This window comes from Dipteris shenzhenensis, chromosome 13, assembly GCF_047967505.1.
Source record: "Dipteris shenzhenensis isolate YYH24624 ecotype China chromosome 13, Dip_SZ_1.0, whole genome shotgun sequence".
NCBI lineage: Eukaryota > Viridiplantae > Streptophyta > Polypodiopsida > Gleicheniales > Dipteridaceae > Dipteris > Dipteris shenzhenensis.
The window spans coordinates 24400705-24424379 of NC_141608.1; the positions used below are offsets into that span (position 1 = coordinate 24400705).

Consider the following 23675-nt stretch of genomic DNA (forward strand, 5'->3'; position numbering starts at 1 on the left):
GTCCCATTATGTACATGCTCTTCTTTCCCCTCTCCCTCTTCCCTTGTGCCATAGTCTCCCTCTTCATTCCCACCCCTCTTAATCCCTTTTCCCCACCCATGTTAATGCTTCTCCCCTCACGTTCCCTTTTCCTATATGGCCCTCGAGCATCACCATGCCTAGCATCTAGCCTCTTGTCTCAAATTCTTTTCTAGTTAATAGAACTGGTGTGGCTGCTGGGATCGAAATCTCCACGGCTAGTGGTGTAAAATTCGTTACTCCTACGACTGGGTGTAGTTCTGTAGTACCTTCCGTGTGTGGTTCTTTGCTTTTGCGCCTCCAATCTGCGTATCTTCTACTTACAATTATCCATCTTGGTGGCTGCATAACTTTTCAGTTTATGTGCCTTTAGCTTGCAGTTCCTATGTATCTTCTGGGTTCCTGCGCATCTTCTGGGTTCCTATGCCTTCAGCCTATTGTTCTTGCATATCTTCTAGATTCCTACACAGTGCCATGCATCTTTTGGTCAACCGCACTTGCAAAACCGCTCTTGCGCATTTGCAACACCCGCACGCCCCCTAGTTGTGCATCATACATCCAGATGATAACTCTCACTCACGCTCGTTTATTATCTCTCCATCACGTTCGGCTTTATGTAGAGCCAATTGTAGCCAATCAAGTGACATGTGAGTGGGGAGAAGAGCCAGACTCATGGATATGGTTGCGATCGCGTGTACATTACTCTGAATCTCGTCCTTGCATTTATTCTTTCTACTTTGGCCGCTTCATATCTCTCAATCCACTTCTGCATCTCCTTGCTATTGAGGATACAAAACTTATTGAATTTCTCCATTTGCTCTTCGCTCATCTTTCTTTCAATCCCTTTTCCTTGGGGAACCTCACCAACGATGCGATCATCATCCTTGTTATGCCAAGCTTGTAGCATATCGAGATCCGTGGATGCAAGAAACTCTGTGATATATACTAATGACTCTTGCATAAGCCATCCCTCTACCATGCTTGCTTCTAGTCTTGCTCTTTGTCTTACAAATCCCTTCAAAGTTTTCATAAACTACTTGAGGAAAAACATCCATCGACTATGAACGGTACCTGCAATAGCCACCTCATCAACTATGTGCACAAGCAAGTGTACTTGAGTTGTCATAATGCTCGAGAGAAAGTGCTTCTCAAGCAAGCATACGGCTTCGATGGATTCCACCCAAGCCTTCTCGATGCTCGATATGGAGATCTCTTTTCGAGATATCCACCTATTTCACATGCCCATGTAAGATATTTTCATAATCAGTGATCAGTCTACAGATTAATTATTCAACTTAAATTGAAGAAAATGCAATCAATGTGATTTGATAGTAAGTTACCTCACAATACCACTGATCTTGAATATAGCATTTCTAACACCTTCTTGTAAGCACCCTTTTATTGTAATTGGGAGGATGAGCTATCAAACCAACAAAGAAGTCATGTCAACAATATAATATAATCATAATTACACTAACACATCACGATTATCGGTACACTAATCCTACAGCTTAGAATATCTGTAAGGTGGTGTTTGAAAAGAGGCAATGTCCGCCTTGACCATTGCCTCCTCCCTCGTAGAGAGGATCCATGTTGCTTTCGGGAGGATGACTTTTCCCGAAGTATGCACTTGGGGCCACAAACGAGACATCCTACTCATAGCATGCAAGTTTTCTCACACTCCTCTCGAGTCTTTGGAACCAAGTGTGCCCAAATAGTAGCCCCCACATTCTTGAAGATATGCATGGGATCCAAGAGATGATTGATTTGTAACTGACCCCAATAAGGAAGCTCATGAGAAATCGATAGCCTCTTCATACTAGGAGGAGGTTCCTCTCCATTCATCCTCCAAGCCTGAATCTAGTCACTTGGCTTCAAATATGATGGTGGTGGATCAAGCTGACCTCCACACACAAGATGGTCCAGTGGAAGGTATCGAGCATGACCTTCATAAACATGTTTCCTCATATATTTTGAGTATCGTGCAAGCAATTTCAACCTGGTCCACAAACAATACAAGCATGGTACCCACTTGTAACAAGTCCTACACGAATGCATGAATGTGTTAGTATAAGACATGCATGCAAAAGAGAGTCATAAAAGCATAATCCTATATTATACATGTAGAGGCACAACCACGTACCTGCGCACTCTCCATATCCTGGGTAGTCATGCATGGTCCGCATCAAGATACCCCTAACCAAAATATCATTGGTATGTCTAGGAGCTCTGTAAATATCAAAGACCCGCACTCCTCTCCATAATATCTGTAACTCCTCTATCAAAGGTGCCATGTACACGTCCATATTTTTTGCCTTGTACTTCCCTGGCACAAGTAGTGCAAGCATGAGGTGTCCCTTTTTTATTGTTAGCCATGGTGGGATATTGTAATTCACCACGACTATGGGCCATGTCGACCAAGATGTCGAGCGTAACCTGAAAGGATTCATGCCATCCATGGCAAGCCCAAGATGTAAGTTGCATGGCTTCCTCGTAAAGTCTACCCACTAATTGTCTATGTGCTTCCAAACTGCACAATCTGTGGGAATCCTCAATGTGTCATCAGTGGACCGATGAGATGCATGCCATGTCATCAACTCTACTATGGATTTGCATCAGAACATGTGCTATATTCTTGCAATGATGGGAAAGTGTCTCAAGACCTTTTATCGATATCTGCTCATCCTACAAGTCATCTCTATATCATTGTTCCCCACATTTCGGACAACTAGCCAAATCTCCATGCTCATGACAAAAGAGAATACAGTCATTACGGCAAGCATGGATGGTATCATAATCCATACCCACCGTTGTTAGCATCTTCTTCGCTTCATCTCTTGATGCGGGCATGGTATTTGGTGCAGGCAACATCTTCTGGAGCAACCTATCACAATTCAAACATAATAGGCTTTGAATAATGATGATTTGGTACACTAATCCTATAGCTATCCAAATAATGAGTCAAATTAATGCAGGAGCTAACCTCATTAAGGCCGAGAGACTTGTATCTGACCACCCATACTTTGCTTGCAGATTCAAGATTAAGAGACAAGCATGTAGTTTAGACATCCTAGCACCCTTATACAACTGTGTTGATTGCAACTCTCGCATTTTGACCTAAGACTCTGACATCATGTGTACATGGGATGTAGTGCCCCTAAAAATAGAATCCATCATGTCGATCATACCCTCGTCATCATCTGAGAGACTATAGTCTTGCTCAAAGTACGAAGGTATATGCATACTCTCGTCAATCTCCTCATCCTGTTTTAAGATTTTGTGTAAATATAAGATCTTGTCTCAAGGTTTCGTATCATAATGGTATCCAATATTAACCACAAACTCAAATAGCTTTGACTTACCAATAATCCATCAACACATGCAACATCAACGGTGGGTATTGGTTCGGGCTCCTCCCTATACATCCGCAAGTGGTGCATGATAATATGACATTGATGTCATACTTCTCGCTTGCAATGAGTGCAATGATAATACAACCTCTACGTAAGCCACTTTGTGCTCCGGGCATTGGTGCATCATCTGACGAGCTTCCACTCATCCCTTCCATCTGCACACTTCTAAAATCACAACATAAGTTGCAAGGAAATCTATTAATAGTAATAAAATAGCCACCTATGAGCTTCTTTTTTAGCTTTTAACAATAAGTGCCCTGAAACATTACTATATAGTGACGTTTTGCTATGTTTTGTCGTTATATAGCGATGCTTTTAAATATAAGCGTCGCTATATAGCAACTGACCTGCGTCGCTATATAGCAACGCTATGGGCTTAAACCCGAAACCCCATGGCGCGGCGCTTTCTTTAGGATCTCTATTGTGGGAAAAGCAATCTCTCCTCCCACCTTATATCCGACAACCTCGCTTTCCTTCTCACTATTCTCCACTCCTCACCACAACTCAACCCTCTCCTGACACTTGTGCTTCCTCTCCACCCTTCTCCCTCTTTGCTTGTGTGAGAAGAAGTTTTTCAAGAAGGTGAGTCTCTTTAAGCAATGTAGGTTCGTTTTTTGTGAGATTTTGTTTTGTGAGTGTTGAAGCATGTTTCTCCTTATGCTTGATTTTCAAGGGTTAAAGACAAAAAACGAGATTTTGTGAAAAAAAGAAGACTCACCTCTTCTAGTCTTTTTGGTATTTCTCTTCCTCCTCTTTCTCCTTGTTTGTAGGCTTATTCTTTTTAGGCTTATGCTTGTCTCCTCAATCCAATCCCTTTGAGAAGTTACTTCTTTAAACTCCTCCTTCCTCTAACTAGTTATTTGAAAAATGGTATGTTTCCTCTCTTTTGTAGGGCCAGTCCACAAAACACCGAGCGGGACTATTCTAGGTAAGAAAGTGCTTCCTCTTTTTTCCTTTTGTTATTTTTGTTATTTGCATTGGTAGTGCTAGCTGCAGTGATGGGCGTAGGAACCCTCTCTTCCCCTCTCTTCCCCTATTCCCTCTTCTTTCCCTCTCTTTTTCCCCTCTCTTTCCCTATTCCCTCTTCTTTCCCTCTCTTCCTCTCTTCCTTTTCCTTTTCCCTCTTCTTTATTCCTTCTTTTAACATCTTTTTCCCCTCTTTCTCATTTCCTTCTCTTCTTTTTTCACTCTTTCAATGGCCTACCCCCCTCTTCCTTCTCTTATGTTTATGCTCTTTTTCCCTCTTTCATCTCCTCTTTCAATCTCTTTTCCTCTCTCTTTCCTCCTCTCTTTCCCCTCTCTCAATGTCTTTTCATAAGCATATGTATTTGCCTATCTCTTTTCCTCTCTCTTTCCTCCTCTCTTTCCCCTCTCTCAATGTCTTTGCATAAGCATATGCATATCCTTCTCCTTTCTTTCTCTTCTTTTTTCCTCTCTTTTTCTCTTCTTTTCATAAGCATATGCCTATGCATGTCCTTCTCCTTCTCCTTCTCTCTTCTTTCTCTTATGCTTATGTCCCTTTTCCCTCTTTTTCCCTCTTATGCTTATGCTTATGCATGAGCATATGTCTCCTTCTCCTCTTTTCCTCTTTCCTTCTCCTTCTCCTTCCCTTCTCTTCTTTTCTCCTCACTCTTTCTCTTCTTTTCATAAGCATATGCCTATGCCTATGCATATCCTTCTCCTTTCTTTCTCTTCTTTTTTCCTCTCTTTTTCCCTTCTTTTCATAAGCATATGCCTATGCATGTCCTTCTCCTTCTCCTTCTCCTTCTCCTTCTCTCTTCTTTCTCTTATGCTTATGCATAAGAATAAGCATATCCTTTCCTTCCCTTTCTCTTATGCTTATGCTTATGCATGAGCATATGTCTCCTTCTCCTCTTTTCCTCTCTCCTTCTCCTTCCCTTCTCTTCTTTTTTCCTCACTCTTTCTCTTCTTTTCATAAGCATATGCCTATGATATCCTTCTCCTTTCTTTCTCTTCTTTTTTCCTCTCTTTTTCTCTTCTTTTCATAAGCATATGCCTATGCATGTCCTCCTTCTAGTTTTCCTTCTCCTTCTCTTATGCTTATGCATAATAATATGCATATCCTTTCCTTCCCTTTCTCTTATGCTTATGCTCTTTTTCCCTCTTCCTTCTGTTATGCTTATGCTTATGCATGAGCATGTCTCCTTCTCCTCTTTTCCTCTCTCCTTCTCCTTTCCTTCTCTTCTTCCTCTTTCTTCTCTTACGCTTATGCTTATGCACGAGCATATGTCTCCTCCTCTTTTCCTCTCTCCTTCTCCTTCTTCTTCCCCTTCTCCTTCTCCTTTCCTTCTCTTCTTTTTTCCTCATTCTTTCTCTTCTTTTCATAAGCATATGCCTATGCATATCCTTCTCCTTTCTTTCTCTTCTTTTTCCTCTCTTTTTCTCTTCTTTTCATAAGCATATGCCTATGCATGTCCATCTCCTTCTCCTTCTCCTTCTCCTTCTCTCTTCTTTCTCTTATGCTTATGCTTATGCATGAGCATATGTCTCCTTCTCTGCTTCTCCTCTCTCCCTCTCCTTCTCCATCTCCTTCTCCTTTTCTTATTTCAATCTCTTTTTCCCCTCTTCCTCCTTTCCTTCTCTTCTTTTTTCACTCTTTCAATGGCCTGCCCCCCTCTTCCTCTCTTATGTTTATGCTCTTTTTTCCTCTTCTTTTTTCCCTCATCTTTTTTCCCTCTTCCATCCCCTCTTTCAATCTCTTTTCCTCTCTGTTTCCTCCTCTCTTTCCCCTCTCTCAATGTCTTTTCATAAGCATATATATTTGCCTATGCTTAAGCTTTCTCTCTTTTTCTTTTATGCTCATATGCTCATGCATAAGAATAAGCATATCCTTTCCTTCCTTTTCTCTTATGCTTATGCTCTTTTTCCCTCTTCCTTCTCTTATACTTATGCTTATGCATGAGCATGTCTCATTTGCCTGTTTTCCTCTCTCTTTCTCCCCCTCTTCCCCCTCTTTCAATCTCTTTTCATAAGCATATGTATTTGCCTATGATTAATCTTTCTCTCTTTTTCTTTTATGCTCATATGCTCATGCATAAGAATAAGCATATCCTTTCTCTCTTCTTTCTCTTATGCTTATGCTCTTTTTCCCTCTTCTTTCTCTTATGCTTATGCTTATGCATGAGCATATGTCTCCTTCTCCTCTTTTTCTCTCTCCTCCTTCTTCTCCTTCCCTTCTCTTCTTTTTTCCTCACTCTTTCTCTTCTTTTCATAAGCATATGCCTATGCCTATGCATATCCTTCTCCTTTCTTTCTCTTCTTTTTCTCTTCTTTTCATAAGCATATGCCTATGCATGTCCTTCTTCTTCTCCTTCTCCTTCTCCTTCTCCTTCTCTCTTGTTTCTCTTCTTTTTTCCTCTCTTCTTTCTCTTCTCCTTCTCCTTCTCTCTTCTTTCTCTTCTTTTTCCCTCCTCCTCTCTTCTTTCTCTTCTCTCTTCCTCTCATTTTGTCTTCTTTTCATAAACATATTCCTATGCCTATGCCTATGCCTATGCTTATGTTTTTTTTTTGCTTTTTGTTTTTGTGTTTGTGTCTACGTTAGACATGGGATCACATCACACATCTGACGAGTATGGACAGCCTCGCAGGAGGAGACATCACGATCTCTATTCTCCAGAGAACTTTGATTCCTCTCAGGTGAAACCTCAGGGGCCTACCCCTACGACTACCCTTGGCCCGACTCCTCTCAAACATAGCACTGCGACTAGACTCCTCTCGGACGTAGCACTACGACTACCCCTCGGGGAACTCCTTTGCTAGCAGCCCATGGCTTTGTCGGGAGTCCTAACGAGTTTGTAGCACAGATGACCGATGAGGAGGTAGCGAGATTCTTCTCTCTACTATCTCAGAGGACCACAACAATTCCCTCTCCTACACCGATGGCTAGACCTACTGCCCAGCCATCCCCTTGTGCCCCTTCGACCGAGGGGTCATCACTTGGGCGTGCCTATCATAAGGAAAGGAAGAGTAGGAGGGGCCACTTATGTTGTGCTGACTCAGGAGATGTAGACGAGTCAGCACACTCACATCCCTACAAGCCTCCACTAGGTCCCAAGACATAGTGCTAGTTAGGTCCCTTGCCCTCTCCTACTCCCACTCCTACTCCTCGCTCTAGAAGCGCTCGCACAACTTCCACTCGCTCTAACTCTGCCACTACCATGAGTCCTTCTTACCCAATCGAGGACCTCTCCTATCAAATGATGGCTACTGGAGAGATAATAAAAGATAGAAAGGGCACAACAGTGATGGCCACCGTGAGGCGGTTTATGAGCCACCACTTCAAAAGCGGCATTGCTACTGATTGGTGGTATCAAGATGACCAAAAGAAGCATGCAATCATCGATGAATTAAAAGAAAAATACCCTAACCCACCAAATTGGGAGTTCAATGAGAATTACATGCAAGAGCCCATGGGTTTGGTCTTGAAGCATCGTAGATCAACCTTGCGTACTTCCATCGCAAAGAGGATGGCTAAACCGAGCTGGGCAGACAAAGCTGATTGGAAGTTCTTCAAGAAGCAGAATAGGGACCATCCCGAAATGTTCGAGGGTCAGAGGAGGGCTGCGAGGAGATGGTTGGACACCATAGGTACTTCACACTTTGGTGCACGCAGACGGTTGGCATTCGAGGCAACCGTGGTAAGTCTACTTCTTCTCATTTAATGTATTGTTCTATTTGTTTTACTACATATTACATGCACTTTATCTAACTCTCGTAAATTGGGTCCATAGCAAGTTGCAATGGGTCGTCTTTCTACAGATCCAGAGACGCGATGCATGTTTCGCATAGGAACAAAGCCGTGATTTATTGATCAAGAGGCAATGGGAGCGATGGTCGATTGGGCTAAGGTGGCTACTCGCATGGTGTAAGTCTACTTCTACTTGTAATCTCACTTTTTAAATTGTTTTATTCTTTATGTTCCAATCTAATTTTCAATTAATATGGTTTCACTCTTAGAGTCAAAGCTCGAGTGTCCCATCACCGGAGGTGAGCGATCACGAGGGCCAGGGATCAGGCACAGCTCACGAGGGTCAGGGAGCAGGCACAACTCACGAGGACCAAGGATCAGGCTAGCAAGATGAGGACGAGGAGGATGACAACGATTCGAATGAGTAGTAGTAGTAGTTTGCATATACTTCGCCATGTATATCATTTTGTATATCGACTCGTTTGAGCGATTTTGTATCACCCTTTTCGAAAAGGTAATTTTGTAATGAACAATGTTGTATATCTTCAACATATATATGTTTTTGTTGCTCGATCATTTCATTTGAGCGATTTTGTATCACCCTTTTTGCAAGGAAAATTTTGTAATTACAAAAAAAAAAACATTAGTGGGGCAAAACAGGGCTTGCTATGGCCCTATTTAGCCCCACTAATGCTTTTTTTCAAGTTTTGTTAATTGTCGCTATATAGCGACGTTTACCAGTGTTGCTATATAGTGACATTTACTAGTGTCGCTATATAGTGACGTTTATTAGCGTCACTATATAGCGACGCTTATATAGCGACCATTCTTTTCTAATGCTTATAATGACGTTAATAACGACCTTTGCACCTATTTTTTTAAAAAAATTAGTGTAAAAAACGGCAGTATTTTCATCAGAGAAAGGCCTATGCCTTGTAGTGTTTCTTGACAAGTACAACCTGATTGGAGTTATACTTTCAATGTGGGGTTTTAATGTTATCATGCAAGGAGATTTAAATGTATGTATGCATTCACGTGAAGAGTATCCCTAATCTTGCTTAGTATGGATTTGGCATTACCAAATTACAAATATTGTAGAAAAAACTTATCAATTGAGGGAAAATTTTATCAATTGGGTTGGGACTACATCTAACTTGGAAAGAAACATAGTTACACCAATATTGGCCAAAGGGCATCTTGGTGGTGCAGTATTGCTTCTCTATGGAAATTAGTTTTGGTCTCGTTGACTTTCATAACTAACTGATTAGGATATTGTCATGTCCAATGGTGTCCATATGTATGTCTATGTTTATAATTCATGCCTATATATGCCTATATGCCTATTTATGTTTATGATTCTATGTTTATGCCTGTATATATGCCTATTTATGTTTATGATTCTATGTTTATGCCTATATGTATGCCTATGTTTATGCCTATATATGTATTCTAGTTTGTGATAGCATGGCCTTTTGTGATCTCTCTCTCTCTCTCTCTCTCTCTCTCTCTCTCTCTCTCTCTCTCTCTCTCTCTCACACACACACACACACACACACACACACGCACAACATTAAAATTTTAATTTATGCTTATGTTAATGAGTATGTGAATGCTTTGTTTGCCTATGTTTACGCTTCTATTCCATTATGCTTCTACATTTCTATATCTCTATGCCTATGTTTCTATATGCTTCTATGTCATTGTGTTTCTTCTATATTCTTCTTTATGTTTTGTTACATGGACATGTAGCCAGCATGTTCTTTCCCATCATTAATTATTCTATTTTAGTCTTTCGGATTTATTCTCGTGTGTGTGTGTGTGTTGCTTGTCATGAGAAAGACTTGGATGTCTCTTCTCTAGAGGTGTTTTCCCAGTGCTTTTGGTTTTTCAAAATAGTCTTTTCTTGAGACTATTCTCATTCTTAAAACTTTTTTCTACTATAAATTTTGTGGTTTCGTTAAAAAAAAAAGTGTGTGCGAGTGTACACACACACATACACCCACATATAATATTTTTATTGTTTAAGAGGATTTGACATTTCTATTGAAGATGATAAGTTTGGCCTTATAGATCAAAATTTAAGATTTAAGTTGAGTTAGTTTAAGTCCTTGAAGGTCTTTCTAGTCAAACATTTATTGAATGATATAACTCGTTTGTGGAGTGTTTTGGTTTTTAATTGGAAAGTCATTATTTGAATGAGAAGGTCTAAGTTTATATTTACTTTATAATTATGCATATTCATTATGTTTGAATAACTATTTAAACACTGTAAGAAATTATATTTGAATTTTATTCCTTTGTTGTCTTAGCTCATAACTTTGAAATCCATTACTTTGAGAATCCAATCTTAGTATCTAAGCAATCTAGCCTCAGGAGCACTCCAGTCTCTTTACATGGTCTGCAATTCCCCTGGCAGAATGCTTCGACAATCAAGTTATGTATGTAAGCAATTTAACCTCATGAGCACTCTGTAAGCAATTTAACCTCAAGAGCACTCCGATCTCTCTATACGGTCTGCAATTTTCTTAACAGAATGCTTAGAGAGTCAGGTCATGCAATGTATAGTATGTAAGCAATCTAGCCTTGGGAGCACTTCGGCCTCTTAACACGGTCTGCAATTCCCCTGGCAGGATGCTTAGAGAATCAAGTCGTGCAATGTATAGTATGTAAGCAATCTAGCCTCGGGAGCAGTCTGATCTCTTGACACAGTCTACAATTCCCCTGGCAAAATGCTTACAGAACCAAGTCGTGCAATGTATAATATGGAAGCAATCCATCCTCAGGAGCACTCAGGTCTCTTGACATGGTATACAATTCCCTTAGTAGAATGCTTGCAGAATCTCGTGCAATGTATATTATGTAAGCAATCTAGCCTCGAGAGCACTTCGGTCTCCTGACATGGTCTGTAATTCCCCTGGCAGAATGCTTAAAGAATCAAGTCATGCAATGCATAGTATGTAAGCAATCTAGCCTCAGGACCACTCCGGTCTCTTGACATGGTTTCTTTCCTCTGATGTCATTATCATGATGAAGAATGAAGATCCATAATGGAATATGCACAGAACTAGGGAGAGTGAAAAGTGTTTATGAAAAAGGGACAAGCACATTAAATCACCATCCAACCTACATCTTGAAGAAAAATTTCATGAGTAAGGAGGCTTATACAAACTGCATACTTTCTTGTCATTTTGTTGTATTGCTCATAAAGATGTTTATCCGAATCTGAAGTGTCCACTAAATCTTACTAGTTCTGATGCTGCTAAAATCTATTTTAGTAAAGTTGGAGGCATGATTGGGTAAGAAAGAGCATTTGATCTTGGAGATCTTCTACATAGCATCGGTAGCTTGAATAAAATTGCCATGCATGAGTGTGCTCATAATGGTCTCACTTTCTCTAAGGCTCATAAAAAGCAAGAGCATATATGGAAACATTTGAACAAACAAGAAGGGATGATTGAAGGAATTCTAGGTGACTATGAGAGTGTTTCTTCTGATCAAAAGATGATTGATGCATTGAAGGAGGGCTTACAACAAGCTCACATACTATGTAATTCTTTGGGTTTGAAACCTAGCAAGGTTGAAGACTTGAAATGGTGGTTTCAACCTTGGCTGGATGCAGGGTCTATGTGGTCTAAGCTAGATGTTGAAATGGGAGAAGCTGATGAGAATGATGACTTTGTGGAGCCATGTGGGGAAAAAGAATCTATGGATGAGAATAGCAATGAAAGCAAAGAGGTTATTGCACTTAGTGAGATTAGACATGAAATTGATGACATATTGAAGGAAACAAGAAACACGCCCCCTAAGAAAAACATTAGCCCCATTGTAGAGGTGGACAAAAAGTTTATTGTCAACATTGGTGACTCAACTCAATGGATGTCCAACCTTGTCAAAAGATAGACTCACAAGGGTAAAGCAAGGTGTTTACTTCAACCATGAAGCAAAGGCACAATCATCAAATGGAAATTTATTTGGCATAGAATGTGACTGTGCTATATATTTTCATGATGACACAAAAGGACAAGGAGATCAACACATGAAAAGAAATGGCAAAGCTACAATCAAGAGGAACATGGATGCAACTCATGGTACATGGTACTTAGGAACAGTTCAAAAGATGAGGAAGAAAGTCAGAGGGAGGTACATGGATTATAAGTATGGCTTTGATTCAGCTTGGATGGTATCAAAGGGCATAAGGAGCACAAATGTTCACTTATGATTTGATAGATTTAAACATGATGGGCATTGAAACAATTATTGCATTGGCAAATTTGACATATAATGTAAGAACGAACAAGTACCAGCTAGATGAGAATGACTACAAAGTTTTTAATGGCTTCTTAAAAAGTGCTAGGTAAGTTTACTTTTCCCTTTTCATGCAAGGTGAAACTTTCTAAAATGTCATGCAAAGTGAAACTTTCCAAAATGTCTTATAATGAGATAGATCATAATGATACATCACATGTATCGCATAAGGAGTTGGGCTAGTTCTTGAGGCAAAATTCTACATCTTTTGTAAGTCAAATACCTTTAGATAAACTTGAAGACAAACTTTTCTTGAGATATAATTCTATATTTTTTATAAGTCAAGTAGTTTAGATAAACTTGAGTGCAAACGCTTTCTAGCTTTATCTACTTACATTAATCATGCAAAATTCTTGATTCTTGTTGGTGAAAAAACAGGGCAATACTAGATGGAGGGTTAAATTTGGAAGCCGAGTGACCTATTTTAGGGCCCTCCCTTGGCTATAATCTTTACACTATAAACAAGATAATTCCACATCCTCCATGTTATCCAACTGAGGCCATTCAAGGATCCATGAATGAGGAGGAGAAGTCTACATAGCAACCTTTAGTCTAGCTAACTCTAGTTGATTTTTTACCACATCTAAGTCTAAGGTTTTGATGGTACTCTTGATGACAAGTCTTGGTTGTAACTTGTATCTATTTTTAGATATCAAACTCTGGATCCAACTCTACCTTTTCATTTTGTACTTTTAATGAAATTCGGCTATAGCTTGTGACACTTATTTGTGTGCTAGAGTCTGAATATTAAATTGAGCATCTACTAGAGTTTATCTTCCAAATTGTGCAATCAATGCAAGTGTGATATGGATCTCATTGAAGCTTGAAACATCCCAAACCTCTTACTAAACCTTCGTGTGAAATTCCATATTGTGTAGCAAAGGATGGATTGTAAAACTCTAAAGGACTACTAAAGGAAGAATAAACTATATCCAAGAAACTATGCATCCAATGAATAGGTGGTATATGGCTTCCCATAAAGATCCATGCATTCCAATTCTATCTGCCAAAATAGCTCATTATTTTATTTTACATATGATCTCAAAATTATGAGGGGAAGCATGGGTCCTTGAAAAGTTTGAATTGAAATATAGTAGAAATGTAATAAAGGGTGCTTTCCAAACTAAAAAATTGTCAGATGCATTAATAATTAAGATCTAAATTCAATAAAGAAGTTATAATATCTCATTGTTCTACAAATTTTCCATTTATATCATATGCATCTAGCATATGGTTTGGAAGTTAGCATATTCAAAATTTTAGGCAAATACATAAATATGATGCAATGCTAGTGGGGGCTAGAGCTGGGGAGGTGCTTTGTGGAGTCCGACTGGCTGGAACTAGGGATGGGGGTGTGCATGGGGGAGGGGCGTTGGTAGGGGGAGGAGGTGCAATAGGGGTGGTATGGGAGGGCATAGCCGGAGGGTTGCTGGTTGCAGTTGGGACAGGTGCTTGGCTTTCGACATGGTGCATGCAAAAGATGAGCAAAACAATAACAGCTACGATGAGCCTGAGGGATTGGAAAGTTTCCACCTAGAGATGGAGATGATGGGCTAGTTGTCGCTGGAGAGATATCCGTCGCCAAGGTAGGTTGGAGGCCAGGCAAGGGCTCTATGGAGCTCCGTCAAGGTTGCATGGAGACTTTGCAAGGCAAGTGCAAGGCAAGTACAGGTGGCGAGCGTGAGTTGCGAGCTGATAACAACATGCAACGCGCCACCAATCATTTGCTTCCACTAGATAATAGAGTCATCAATAATTTTGATTTACTCTCAATGGCAAAACAAAAATGAGATCAATTGGAGAAGTCACTACTCTAGTGACTTATTTTTTATTCTATTTAAGCTTGTATCCTCATTTTTTAATGGGTATCTTAGATACAACATGCATACAGATTTCTCTCTACATTGTAATAAAGTAGATGGTGCCCTTGACCTTCAGATTTAGCAATAAAAAGACCTTCCTTTTCTTATGAATACACCACCATTCATTTAGATGAATGCCACTCATTGGCATTTGAAGGAGGTGTTGCCATCCTCATGACTTGAAGGAGATATGGTATGCAAAGAAGCAACAAGCCTATTTGCGGAAACACAAATATATCCATGTGCAAATCACTGAAGCAAGGGTGACAACCTTATGTTGACCATTGTATAAGGATGGCCAAGGTCCAAGGCACACACATCCCTCTCCAATGTTTTGATAATACCATATGTAACAAGTAAGTAGTTGTGTGCGATCTCCTAGCCACCTTGTATTTTTTCCTTACAATTCATGAATTAGTTTTATGTGGTTCCCTTATTTTCACCTTCCTTCTTTTCACTATCCAGCAAATTGATCGCCAATCAAAAATCAAGCTGAAGCATGTCGCTCATGTGTGCAAACATAAAGGAAAGAGGGAAAGAAATGCGCATGAAGAAAAACTGAGATAGAGATCATCTATTGGATCCCAAGAGAGATTCAGAAGGGTCATACAACCACAACTGCGCGGAGACAAAAACCTTTTAGTGAGCCTCCAATTGAACGTATGCTCAAATATTTCTGATCATGCTCCGATCCAACGAACACTCCAATCTTTAAGCAATCTATAAGCTGCTCCTGAGTACTTGCGAGATGGTTTCACAGGCTCCTTCATTTTTTGCTTCAGCTGCTTTTATGGTAATTATCGGGAGTCATTCTGCAAATTGTTCGCCAAGGAGCTTGGCACATCGGCAAAGAAAGCACAATGGAAAGCACAAAGGCAATATAACAGGGCATGGAGCCATAATGACGGTTATGATGACCATTTCATTTCCCCATGTCCCGCACACATTGATCTAATGGATGACACATGACTAGCCCCTTGTTTGACAACTCAATCCTTAAAATAAGGAAGATAAGATGTTTTACTGTCAAATTATTCAATTTGATTTACAATTATTGAACAATTATTGAGACCTTTGCATGAGTTGCAATGCCTCTCCAATGCCTACATGATCAAAACTTTTGCAATGCAAATATTTTCTTTTAATAAATTTTTTTCACATTTGTGTGAAGTATGATATGGTCCATAGAAGGATGATGGATTGTTGCAAGACAACCATATTATAGAATAATAATTGTTTATCTAAACTCTATAGGTCGCAGATGTGAAGGATATGCATTCACATAGGCACATAGAGGGAAAGGCATTCATTAAATAGGCATAAAGCATATGCTAGCATTCACATATAGCATAAACATACATCATAATGCTATAGAAACATAGAAGCATAGACATAGGCATACATATGCAAAGCCCATGCAGAGGCATATAGAGACATAGAAGCATAGACATAGGAATTCACACAGGCATACATAAACATAGGCATATAGCTTAAAGTATTTACATGAGATTTACATAAAGCAACCTGGTGTCTGCTAGGTCAACCGTAGAAATAGCCTACTAGGTCTCTCTACCTATATCAACTTTCCATGTAATATTAACAATAACATCCAACTGGCTATCTATCCAAGAGTATTCTGATATGAGTATTTGCAATGCATGTAGGAATTCTCATCTAGGCCGCAACTCAATTCTTGAAGCCACAAAGCTTAAAGTCTTTAATTCTTTGCTACAATTATAAAACCTTTGTGTTTTCCTACCCAAACCCTTGCTCCTCTCTTCACCCCGATTAGTGAGCAAAGACTTTATAGGCATATCTAAAAACATTAAATCTTTTCTCCATCCTTGACTTAATGGACCTAAGAGCTTCTTTGATTCTCTTCGATAGGGTGAGGAGACAAAGGGAGAGGGGTAGGTGAGGGAGGCTATGAGAGAGTAGTAGTAGTGAGGTGAGTTGGGAAGGGGAGGGAGTAGAGGGAGGGACTGAAGAGAGGGAGAGGCGGAGAGGGGAGGGAGGGAGAAGTGAAGTAGGGAGCGTGAATATCCGCAGACGGTAGGGAGGGAGGTGTAGACGTGCAGACGGAGAGGGAAGGCGAATTGAGAGCTTAATGAGCTTAATCAACGGACTGAGAGCTTGAGCTTAGGTTGATTGGGAGATAAAAGGGGGGATGGTCTGAGCCAATAATTGATTAATAGTTTCGGGCGTGAATGCCAATAGGTGAGAATATTGGCTCCAAGAGAAGGAGCAATTATAGTTGACCAACCAAAAGTATTTAGAACACATTAAAGCTAATCTAGGTGCAACCTAAGCCTATGTAAGCAAACTCTAGCAGGATTGCGTATTCCTTGGTCCACATACAACTAAGCTTGAGATTTGAAACCAAGAGCATTTACAAACTCCTACGATGATTACGTTACGTACACGTTCTCTACCTTTTCCAATTCCGAAAGTATTAGTGCATATGCGAAAATCTCATTGTAATCAACAAGCTTAGAGCAGAACGTCAAGACATTTTGCAAGAGTGTTGATTATGCAAAAAGCTCATTGTAATACAACAAGCTGCTTAGAGACCGCGACTGAGAAAAAGAACGTCTGTCACGATATTGAATTCCCTTCGTATGACTTGCAATTGAGCTTAACACTCACCTGAGGAGAAAATTTTGACTGTATACGTAGTAGGAGCACGAGAGCAGCTCTTGACCAGGCTTCTCAGTGCAGGTCTGAGGAAGGTTCGTATTAGATCTCATTCCACACAGCAAACATGGGCTTATAACGTGTACCTATTGTGCTCTCTCTTCCGAATGATGGTGGGATGGGCGGAGCAGTCGAAGAATCCAGTTCTGAATTTGTTTGCTTGGAACTTGAGGCAGCCTTTGATAGTTGTAGCAGAGACAGAAAGGCAGAACTTCCAGAAAGGCATCCTTGGGAGTTACTACCTTCGTGCCCTAAAACGCCGGATGATTCAGACGCATCCAGCCCATTGTTACTGTTAGAATGATTGACTAATAGATATGGCAGCGAGATAGAACTCTGGAGTGACCCAATAGAGCCACTGCTTTCGTTCAGATCCGTCGTGGCTGCCATGTTCTGATGAGAAGTCCAGTCATTTTCATGTTTCTTGTTGCCGTTGTCCACTTTGATCTCTTGCAGTCTGCTACGGGCACAAATTGCATTTTCGTGGCTCTTCTGTTCCTCAACTTCGACGTTTTTCAATTCAATCGACTCGTCTTGCTGCCTGATGTATTGAGATACATCTGCGCACAAACGAGAGTCGCTTGCACAAATCCGGTCCACGTCGTACCTATTTATGTCGAAGTTGGTGACAGCACTTGCTCCTCGGAATCGAATTGCAGCAATGTCGTATGCCTCCGCAGCAGCCTCTTGCGTGCCTGGGCACATGCCAAATCCGATTTAACGTGCAATTACCCTCTTTCAAATCACTAAGACAGCAGTATACAACGTAATCTATCAGTTTGAAGACCTACTGAAGGTTCCGAGATAAAGATCTTTGTTTCCAGACACTCTCCCGATCCGGGCTTGCCACCTCCCGTGTTGATGATGTCTAGCATCCGCAAGTGGAGACGCGATTCAATCGTAGCGAAATGTGGAATGGAAACCCGAATGTGATCAAATTTGGTATGAGAAGCAGACCTTGTAACACCACGATAGGCGGAAACTCCTCTGGAGAAGCCGGTGCTCTTCCTGCTCGAGCCCACGATGCAACACTTACCTCGAGAAAAGTATTCGAAAATCCATCTGCAGATAAAATAAATGGTTGCACCTACCTTCTCAAGGACGCGACAAACTCTAGTTTCGTCATCGTTTTCATCTCCTCAAGTTCCTTACCATAGTCTTTCAACTGCGTCCATGAAAAGCAGGTATCGCGGTTCTTCACGATTGAAGGCATCTCTAAAGGATAGTATAGGTCTAAATTGTCAAACGAATTGTGTCCCAAGCTTTTGATGGTGTTTACCGGGAAGTTAATGTGTGTAGAAGGACCCCAATACTTGAGCGCTGCCAGATCGTATGCTCTTGCAGCTTTGTCTTCTTTGTCGTAACCGCCTGGCAATTGTCATAGTTTTAAAACAAGATGCGCACTAGCATGCTTCTTCTGTCTTTAGAAAAAGAATTAACAATCTCAGTCACTCAGTGTAGTTAGAAGTAAGCCACAACGAAGGCACAGAAGCTGTTATACCTAGATAAACTTTGAACGTGGATTATCCAGAAACATAGCGGTAATGATCGTGATGGTCCGGAGAATAATAAGCACCAAATACAACGGCGTTAGTGAGCATCACATCTCGAAAGAAAACTTAATGGTACGAAATGCATCACTACAGCGGACCAGAAATCCTCCCACCGTCCAAGATTCCTTCCAGTTATATACCTTGCCTTCCCTTCCTAGACTCCCCTTCCTTGCGGCAACTATTATCCCACAAGTGCGCTTCGTACCGTCCAGTCCACCTATGCCTGTTGTAGGAAGCAATGCACTTGAAGTAACGCTTAGTTGGTTTGATAGGTTCCCAAGGAAGCGAAGAAACGGCCTATAATGAGTGTAAGGCCCATAGATTCCATCCTGGTCACCTGCAGTACCTGGTGACTCCACGGAATTGCGAAGTTCGCTGCCCAAACGTGTCTAAGGATTTACGTGTTCCAGGTTGCCGCTCCGATCGAGAAAGTCTTTTGCGGGTCTCTGCGGGCTTGACTGATGCGTCTAACGAGGAAATTGTAGCACAATGGGCTTTAGCATCGCTGCTGATTGATAACGATAATGCATGTATTTCTCCCGCGTTGCAATCTGCAGAGGTGCAATCTGCAGGAGACCGTGACCAAGGTTTGGAATTAGACAGAACCAGCGCTTGGGTTGATCCTGCCGGCCCGGAAACGTCGAATGAGGGTAGAGTATACTCTGGGATTTTGCCACGAGATAATGGACGGCGGGGAGACAATTGTTGCTGTAGATGGCGAACACTGCATGATTGTTGAATGTCGAGGTTGTAATCTTGGACCTGCATCACCGAGGGGTCTAACTGGCCGCCACCCGGAGATACAAAACCCTGCAAAGAGGGAGTTTCTTCTCTGCATCCGTTTGAAAAGAAAGACGCCCTTGCGGAAATACCATGGGCGACACTCCTACCGTGAACAGAAGCACTGCCATTCCAATTGAAGATATTTCCCATATGAGACGGCTGCAAATCCTGGCTGATGCTATACTGGCCGCCGCCTAACAAATCCGCAAGTTTTGGCCGGTTACTCGTCAATTCCACCCTTGAGCTCGCAAACTGGAAAACTTCCGACGAAATCGTTTCGCAGCTACATTGGGGAACACGTTGGATCTGTTTGTTCGAAGCAAAATCCCTGAGCTGCCAGTCTGCTAGAGAAGTTTGAGCACAAGAACTTAGATGCGCTATACTCGACTCGAAAGCCTCTACGGAAAGATGGAATTTGTGCAAAATGCTCCACCAAAAGATTGGAAAGACGGCAAGCCTAGCTAGAGCAGAAGAGGTCTCACCTTGATAATTTATGTGACGCAATTCGCCTAGCAGACAAAGCGATCCAATATGAGGGCTTGAAGGCAGATCGTCTTGCAGATGGCAATCGAAAGGCTGGCTGTGTGGAGGGGCAATATAGAAATCCACGGGTTGTGTAAGGACAGAGAAGGACGGGAGAGCCGGGGGATAGCTGGAATTCAAACAGGAAGAAGAGGACGCCTGAGGAGCTACTCTGATTGGATCTGCTGCAACATCAACGGGCAAACCCCGAGAGAGAGAAAAGCCGAGCCAATTAGTGTTAGAAGAACTCATGCCGGAGGGCATGGCGTAGATGGGAGGAGACGTGGATAGGCAGGAGAACAGGTTGCTGAGGTCCAGGAGGCAACTTAGGAGAGTAAACGAAGGAAGAAGGTGTTATGAAAAGGAAGGTGAAGCCATGAAGAATGTGGAGCTGGTTGCGGCGAATTAGAGATGGTACTAGTTGTGTTGCAAAATGTAAAACCCTAAGGAAAACCTTAGACGATAACGAGGAAGACGACGTCGAACCAATTCAAGACCTTTGAATCAATTCCTGAATTTGCTTGCAAGCAAGACGTTGTCGAGTCGAATCGCCATCTTCACCGAGCTTTGAATCAATTCGTGTTAGCTTTGCTACACAAACGTGCAAGCAAGAGGCGAACAGTGCTACGCATAAAAACATGCAAGCAAGACGACAACGTCACGACATCGTCGAGCCGGTTCACGAGCGAGCTTCATAGAGTTTTGAATCAATACGTGTGCAGCTTTGCTACTCGCAGAAACATGCAAGCTCGACGTCGTCGACCATCTGCACGTAGCTTTGAATCATCAGGAGTTCCTTGCTACACACAAAAACACGCAAACAAGATGTTGTCGACGATCTTGATTTTTCTTACTATGCAACTGCCGGACGGGACGGACCGCCGCTCGCTCAGTGGATGATAATCCCACGGTTCCCACACCACCTTCTCTCTCTTTCTCGCTTCTCACGATCTCTTCCGTAAACTCTTTAACTAAAAGATAGTACGTCTCCTGCCACAGCCTACTTCCGATACTACTTGTTTGAAAGTTGTTTCTTCCGAGTTCCAGGCTTTCGTCTTTCGCGCTCCTGTTCTTGTAGATAGCGCAGCTCGTGGTTGTACTACGTTGCCTGCCACTTCAGCTTGCACCTTGCAAAACCGCTTCCTGAATCTTATCATCTATTCGTGTCAGCCTCTGGCTGATGCTTTTCTTGTTGTCTTTGCAGGGCTGTTCCCGTCCAAGGCTAGCTGAAACTCTGGGTAACTGGCACCTGATTCCTATATACGTATTCTTCTGCCTCCATGTATGACACGGCGCGCTCTTTCGCCCTTTTGATTGCTCCCAAGGGCCCCTTCCCTTCTCTCTCTCTCGCACTTTCTTTTATATTTCTCTCCATTTGCGGCTACTGATATCCTGCCGCAGTCCTGGGTCTCCTCACCCTTCCCTCGGTCCCATCATCCGTTCTGCCCCTGCTTCTCTTGGCGCCTCCGAGTCCTCTCTTTGCAGTTTGCTACGCTCCTGTAAGAAGCGATGCGGCCAAGCGAAATCCAATGGTTCGCCTGCTTTCCCGCTGCGCTCTCTCTCTCTCTCCCTCTCTCTCTCTCTCTTTCTCTATGCATCCCGATAGGCCAGGAGTCTTCCGAGAATCTGAGTGCCCTGCCTGTGATGAGGTCTGGGCGGCGTGCGGATTTACGTTGTGAAGGAAGGGGCTAGCTCTTACACGTGGTTATTTCGCCATTAAATACGTGCAATTATAACCAGCAAATATGTATTTTCGACGAATAAAGGCTAGTAAAAAACTAAACCGGTATTTTGCAATTACAGTTTGTGGAAAACATTTCGCATATTTTGCAAGTAAAATGCCTAAATTTTGGTCCTTAAAATAAAAGGTAGACAATTATTGCTAGTAATTATGTTTCAAGTCTTTTTTTTTTCTCTATAAAGGCCGATGTTCCTAACTTTAAAATAAAGGCTAAGCAAAAGTTGAAGGGTGCGCTTCAAATTTGCTCAAGCGCTCTTTTTTGCAAGTACATAAATTTGGTAATCTATGAATCTCTTCGAGTTTTTTTGGAGGTAGAGAAGTAGGCTTCCATGTGGCCTTTAAGGTGCTAAGAGTCGGTACACCCCATGGACCGATGCTCTTCAGTCTTGACTCATCTGAGAATCTCCATTGGATCACCAATCCCCATACAATCCACCAAGATCTATATGCAAGATTTGTGGAGCTAGCCCATAAGAGATCAATGACTCTAGGGGGTCGCCAAGGCTACCCCCTGGCTACTGAAAAGCTCGACTCTGCCTCCCTCAGAATAAGTTTGGTTGCCAGCTTATGTACTCCATCTTCCTTGGCCTATAAATTAGGTTGCCAACCACGAATAGTGCAACCTGTAATGTAATTCTACCCCGCCAAGGGGCCTCCAAACATACTATTCATTTTTAGTGCCAAGTACTTCCAGGACGTTCCCCGTTTGGAGATGTGAAAATCTTGTCTCTAAGCGGGCATTAAGGGGCTGCACTTTACTTTACCAATGAGAGCTGATTAAAGCACCCAATTTGCAAGCATTTTGGAGGCATATTCAACCTTTGGCAAACACTTTCAGGCATGTAAGTCCTGGGGAGGCTCACGAGGTTTGGCTTGAAAACTTTGGTATATATGCTACAAAATGTTTGGCTTGAAAACTTTGGCATATATGCTACAAAATGCCTTGCCATGTCCTCTTATGAGCCCCAGGTTTTCCATCGCATAAAAAAGAAATTAAAATGGATGCAATTACCGGCCTCCTCAAAAGAAACTCTATTGAACCAATGATGGCAGGCAGGAAGTATAGGGTTTTTAGGGGTCCAGGGGAGGAAGTTTTAGCAGTAAGTGCACGCCCTTATAAAATTCCGGGACCAGATTTGGATGGGTCAGCTAGTAGATCCTCTAAGCATGATAGCGAATCTAAAATGCAGTCGCTATCAGGAGTACAGCAAATCTGGGGATAGCGGGCCCCGCGCCCTGGCCGCCGCAACAGTAAAGCCGTCACTGGGAGAGCTCCTGGTGGGTCCCTATCATTTAAATGTTCACTGACCGTGACGTGATTGAGCCGGCGTCAGACGGGTCGTGATTCTCGCAACCGGCTCTCCCGGCTCCAACCGGTCTAGCCAATTCCTTCTTCCATACTACATTCCCATATGCAACTCAAGGTCCTCATCTCATATCCACATGCTTTCCTTCATGCATACTACATTCCCATGTGGCCCTCATCACCCAAACCCCCACGTACAGAGGCAATCTCCATCTTCATGCCTCTTAGTCCCACCCCAACCAAATGACTACTAAACCCAACGCCTTCTTGAGAGATTCTCATGCATTTGTTCTATCCTTGTTCCATACTTTTCCAAGTAATTCCCCAAGTTCCTCATCACACAAACCCCCATGAACATGACCAATAGGCATAGTTCATGAGAACATCGAAACATCGAAAGTCTAGACTCCTCTGATCCCTAATGGTCCCACTGCAAGTGAATGACTCTTAGACCCAACCCCTTCTTCAAAATCATAACATATCCATATGCATGTGTTTTCTTGTTCCATACTTGTCGAGGTACATTCCCATTTCCCATTACATGCAACAGAAGTACCTCTCACCCCCAAACCCCATGTTCAAAAGTCTTGACCCCTCTGCAAGTTCATTCCCATTACACATGCAACAAAAGTACCTTGTAACAAAAACCACTATGAACAAGGGCATGTTTGTGCTAATGGGTGGGGCCTTAATTAGCAATAAGGGAACCAAGTTTTAACCCTCATGTTCATTTATCAAGTGGCCTCTCATGTTGATAGCTGAAACCTTTC

The 23675-nt window shown here is 41.9% G+C and overlaps 2 protein-coding genes across 2 annotated transcripts; both read right to left on the bottom strand.

The window, feature by feature from the left end:
* Window positions 1-16921: 16921 nt before the first annotated feature.
* LOC147895199 (uncharacterized) lies at window positions 16922-19504 on the bottom strand. The gene is made up of 8 exons (XM_087383870.1): window positions 18900-19504; window positions 18694-18776; window positions 18502-18510; window positions 18280-18368; window positions 18092-18165; window positions 17958-18008; window positions 17792-17868; window positions 16922-17695 (listed from the first exon to the last, which is right to left on the bottom strand). Exons 1-8 carry the CDS (start codon window positions 19484-19486, stop codon window positions 17043-17045), a joined length of 1623 nt encoding a protein of 540 aa, XP_087239996.1. The 5' UTR covers window positions 19487-19504; the 3' UTR covers window positions 16922-17042.
* A 10-nt stretch (window positions 19505-19514) lies between these two features.
* Window positions 19515-20343, bottom strand: LOC147895200 (uncharacterized). The gene is made up of 3 exons (XM_087383425.1): window positions 19819-20343; window positions 19590-19677; window positions 19515-19530 (listed from the first exon to the last, which is right to left on the bottom strand). Exons 1-3 carry the CDS (start codon window positions 20120-20122, stop codon window positions 19515-19517), a joined length of 408 nt encoding a protein of 135 aa, XP_087239551.1. The 5' UTR covers window positions 20123-20343.
* Window positions 20344-23675: the final 3332 nt, after the last annotated feature.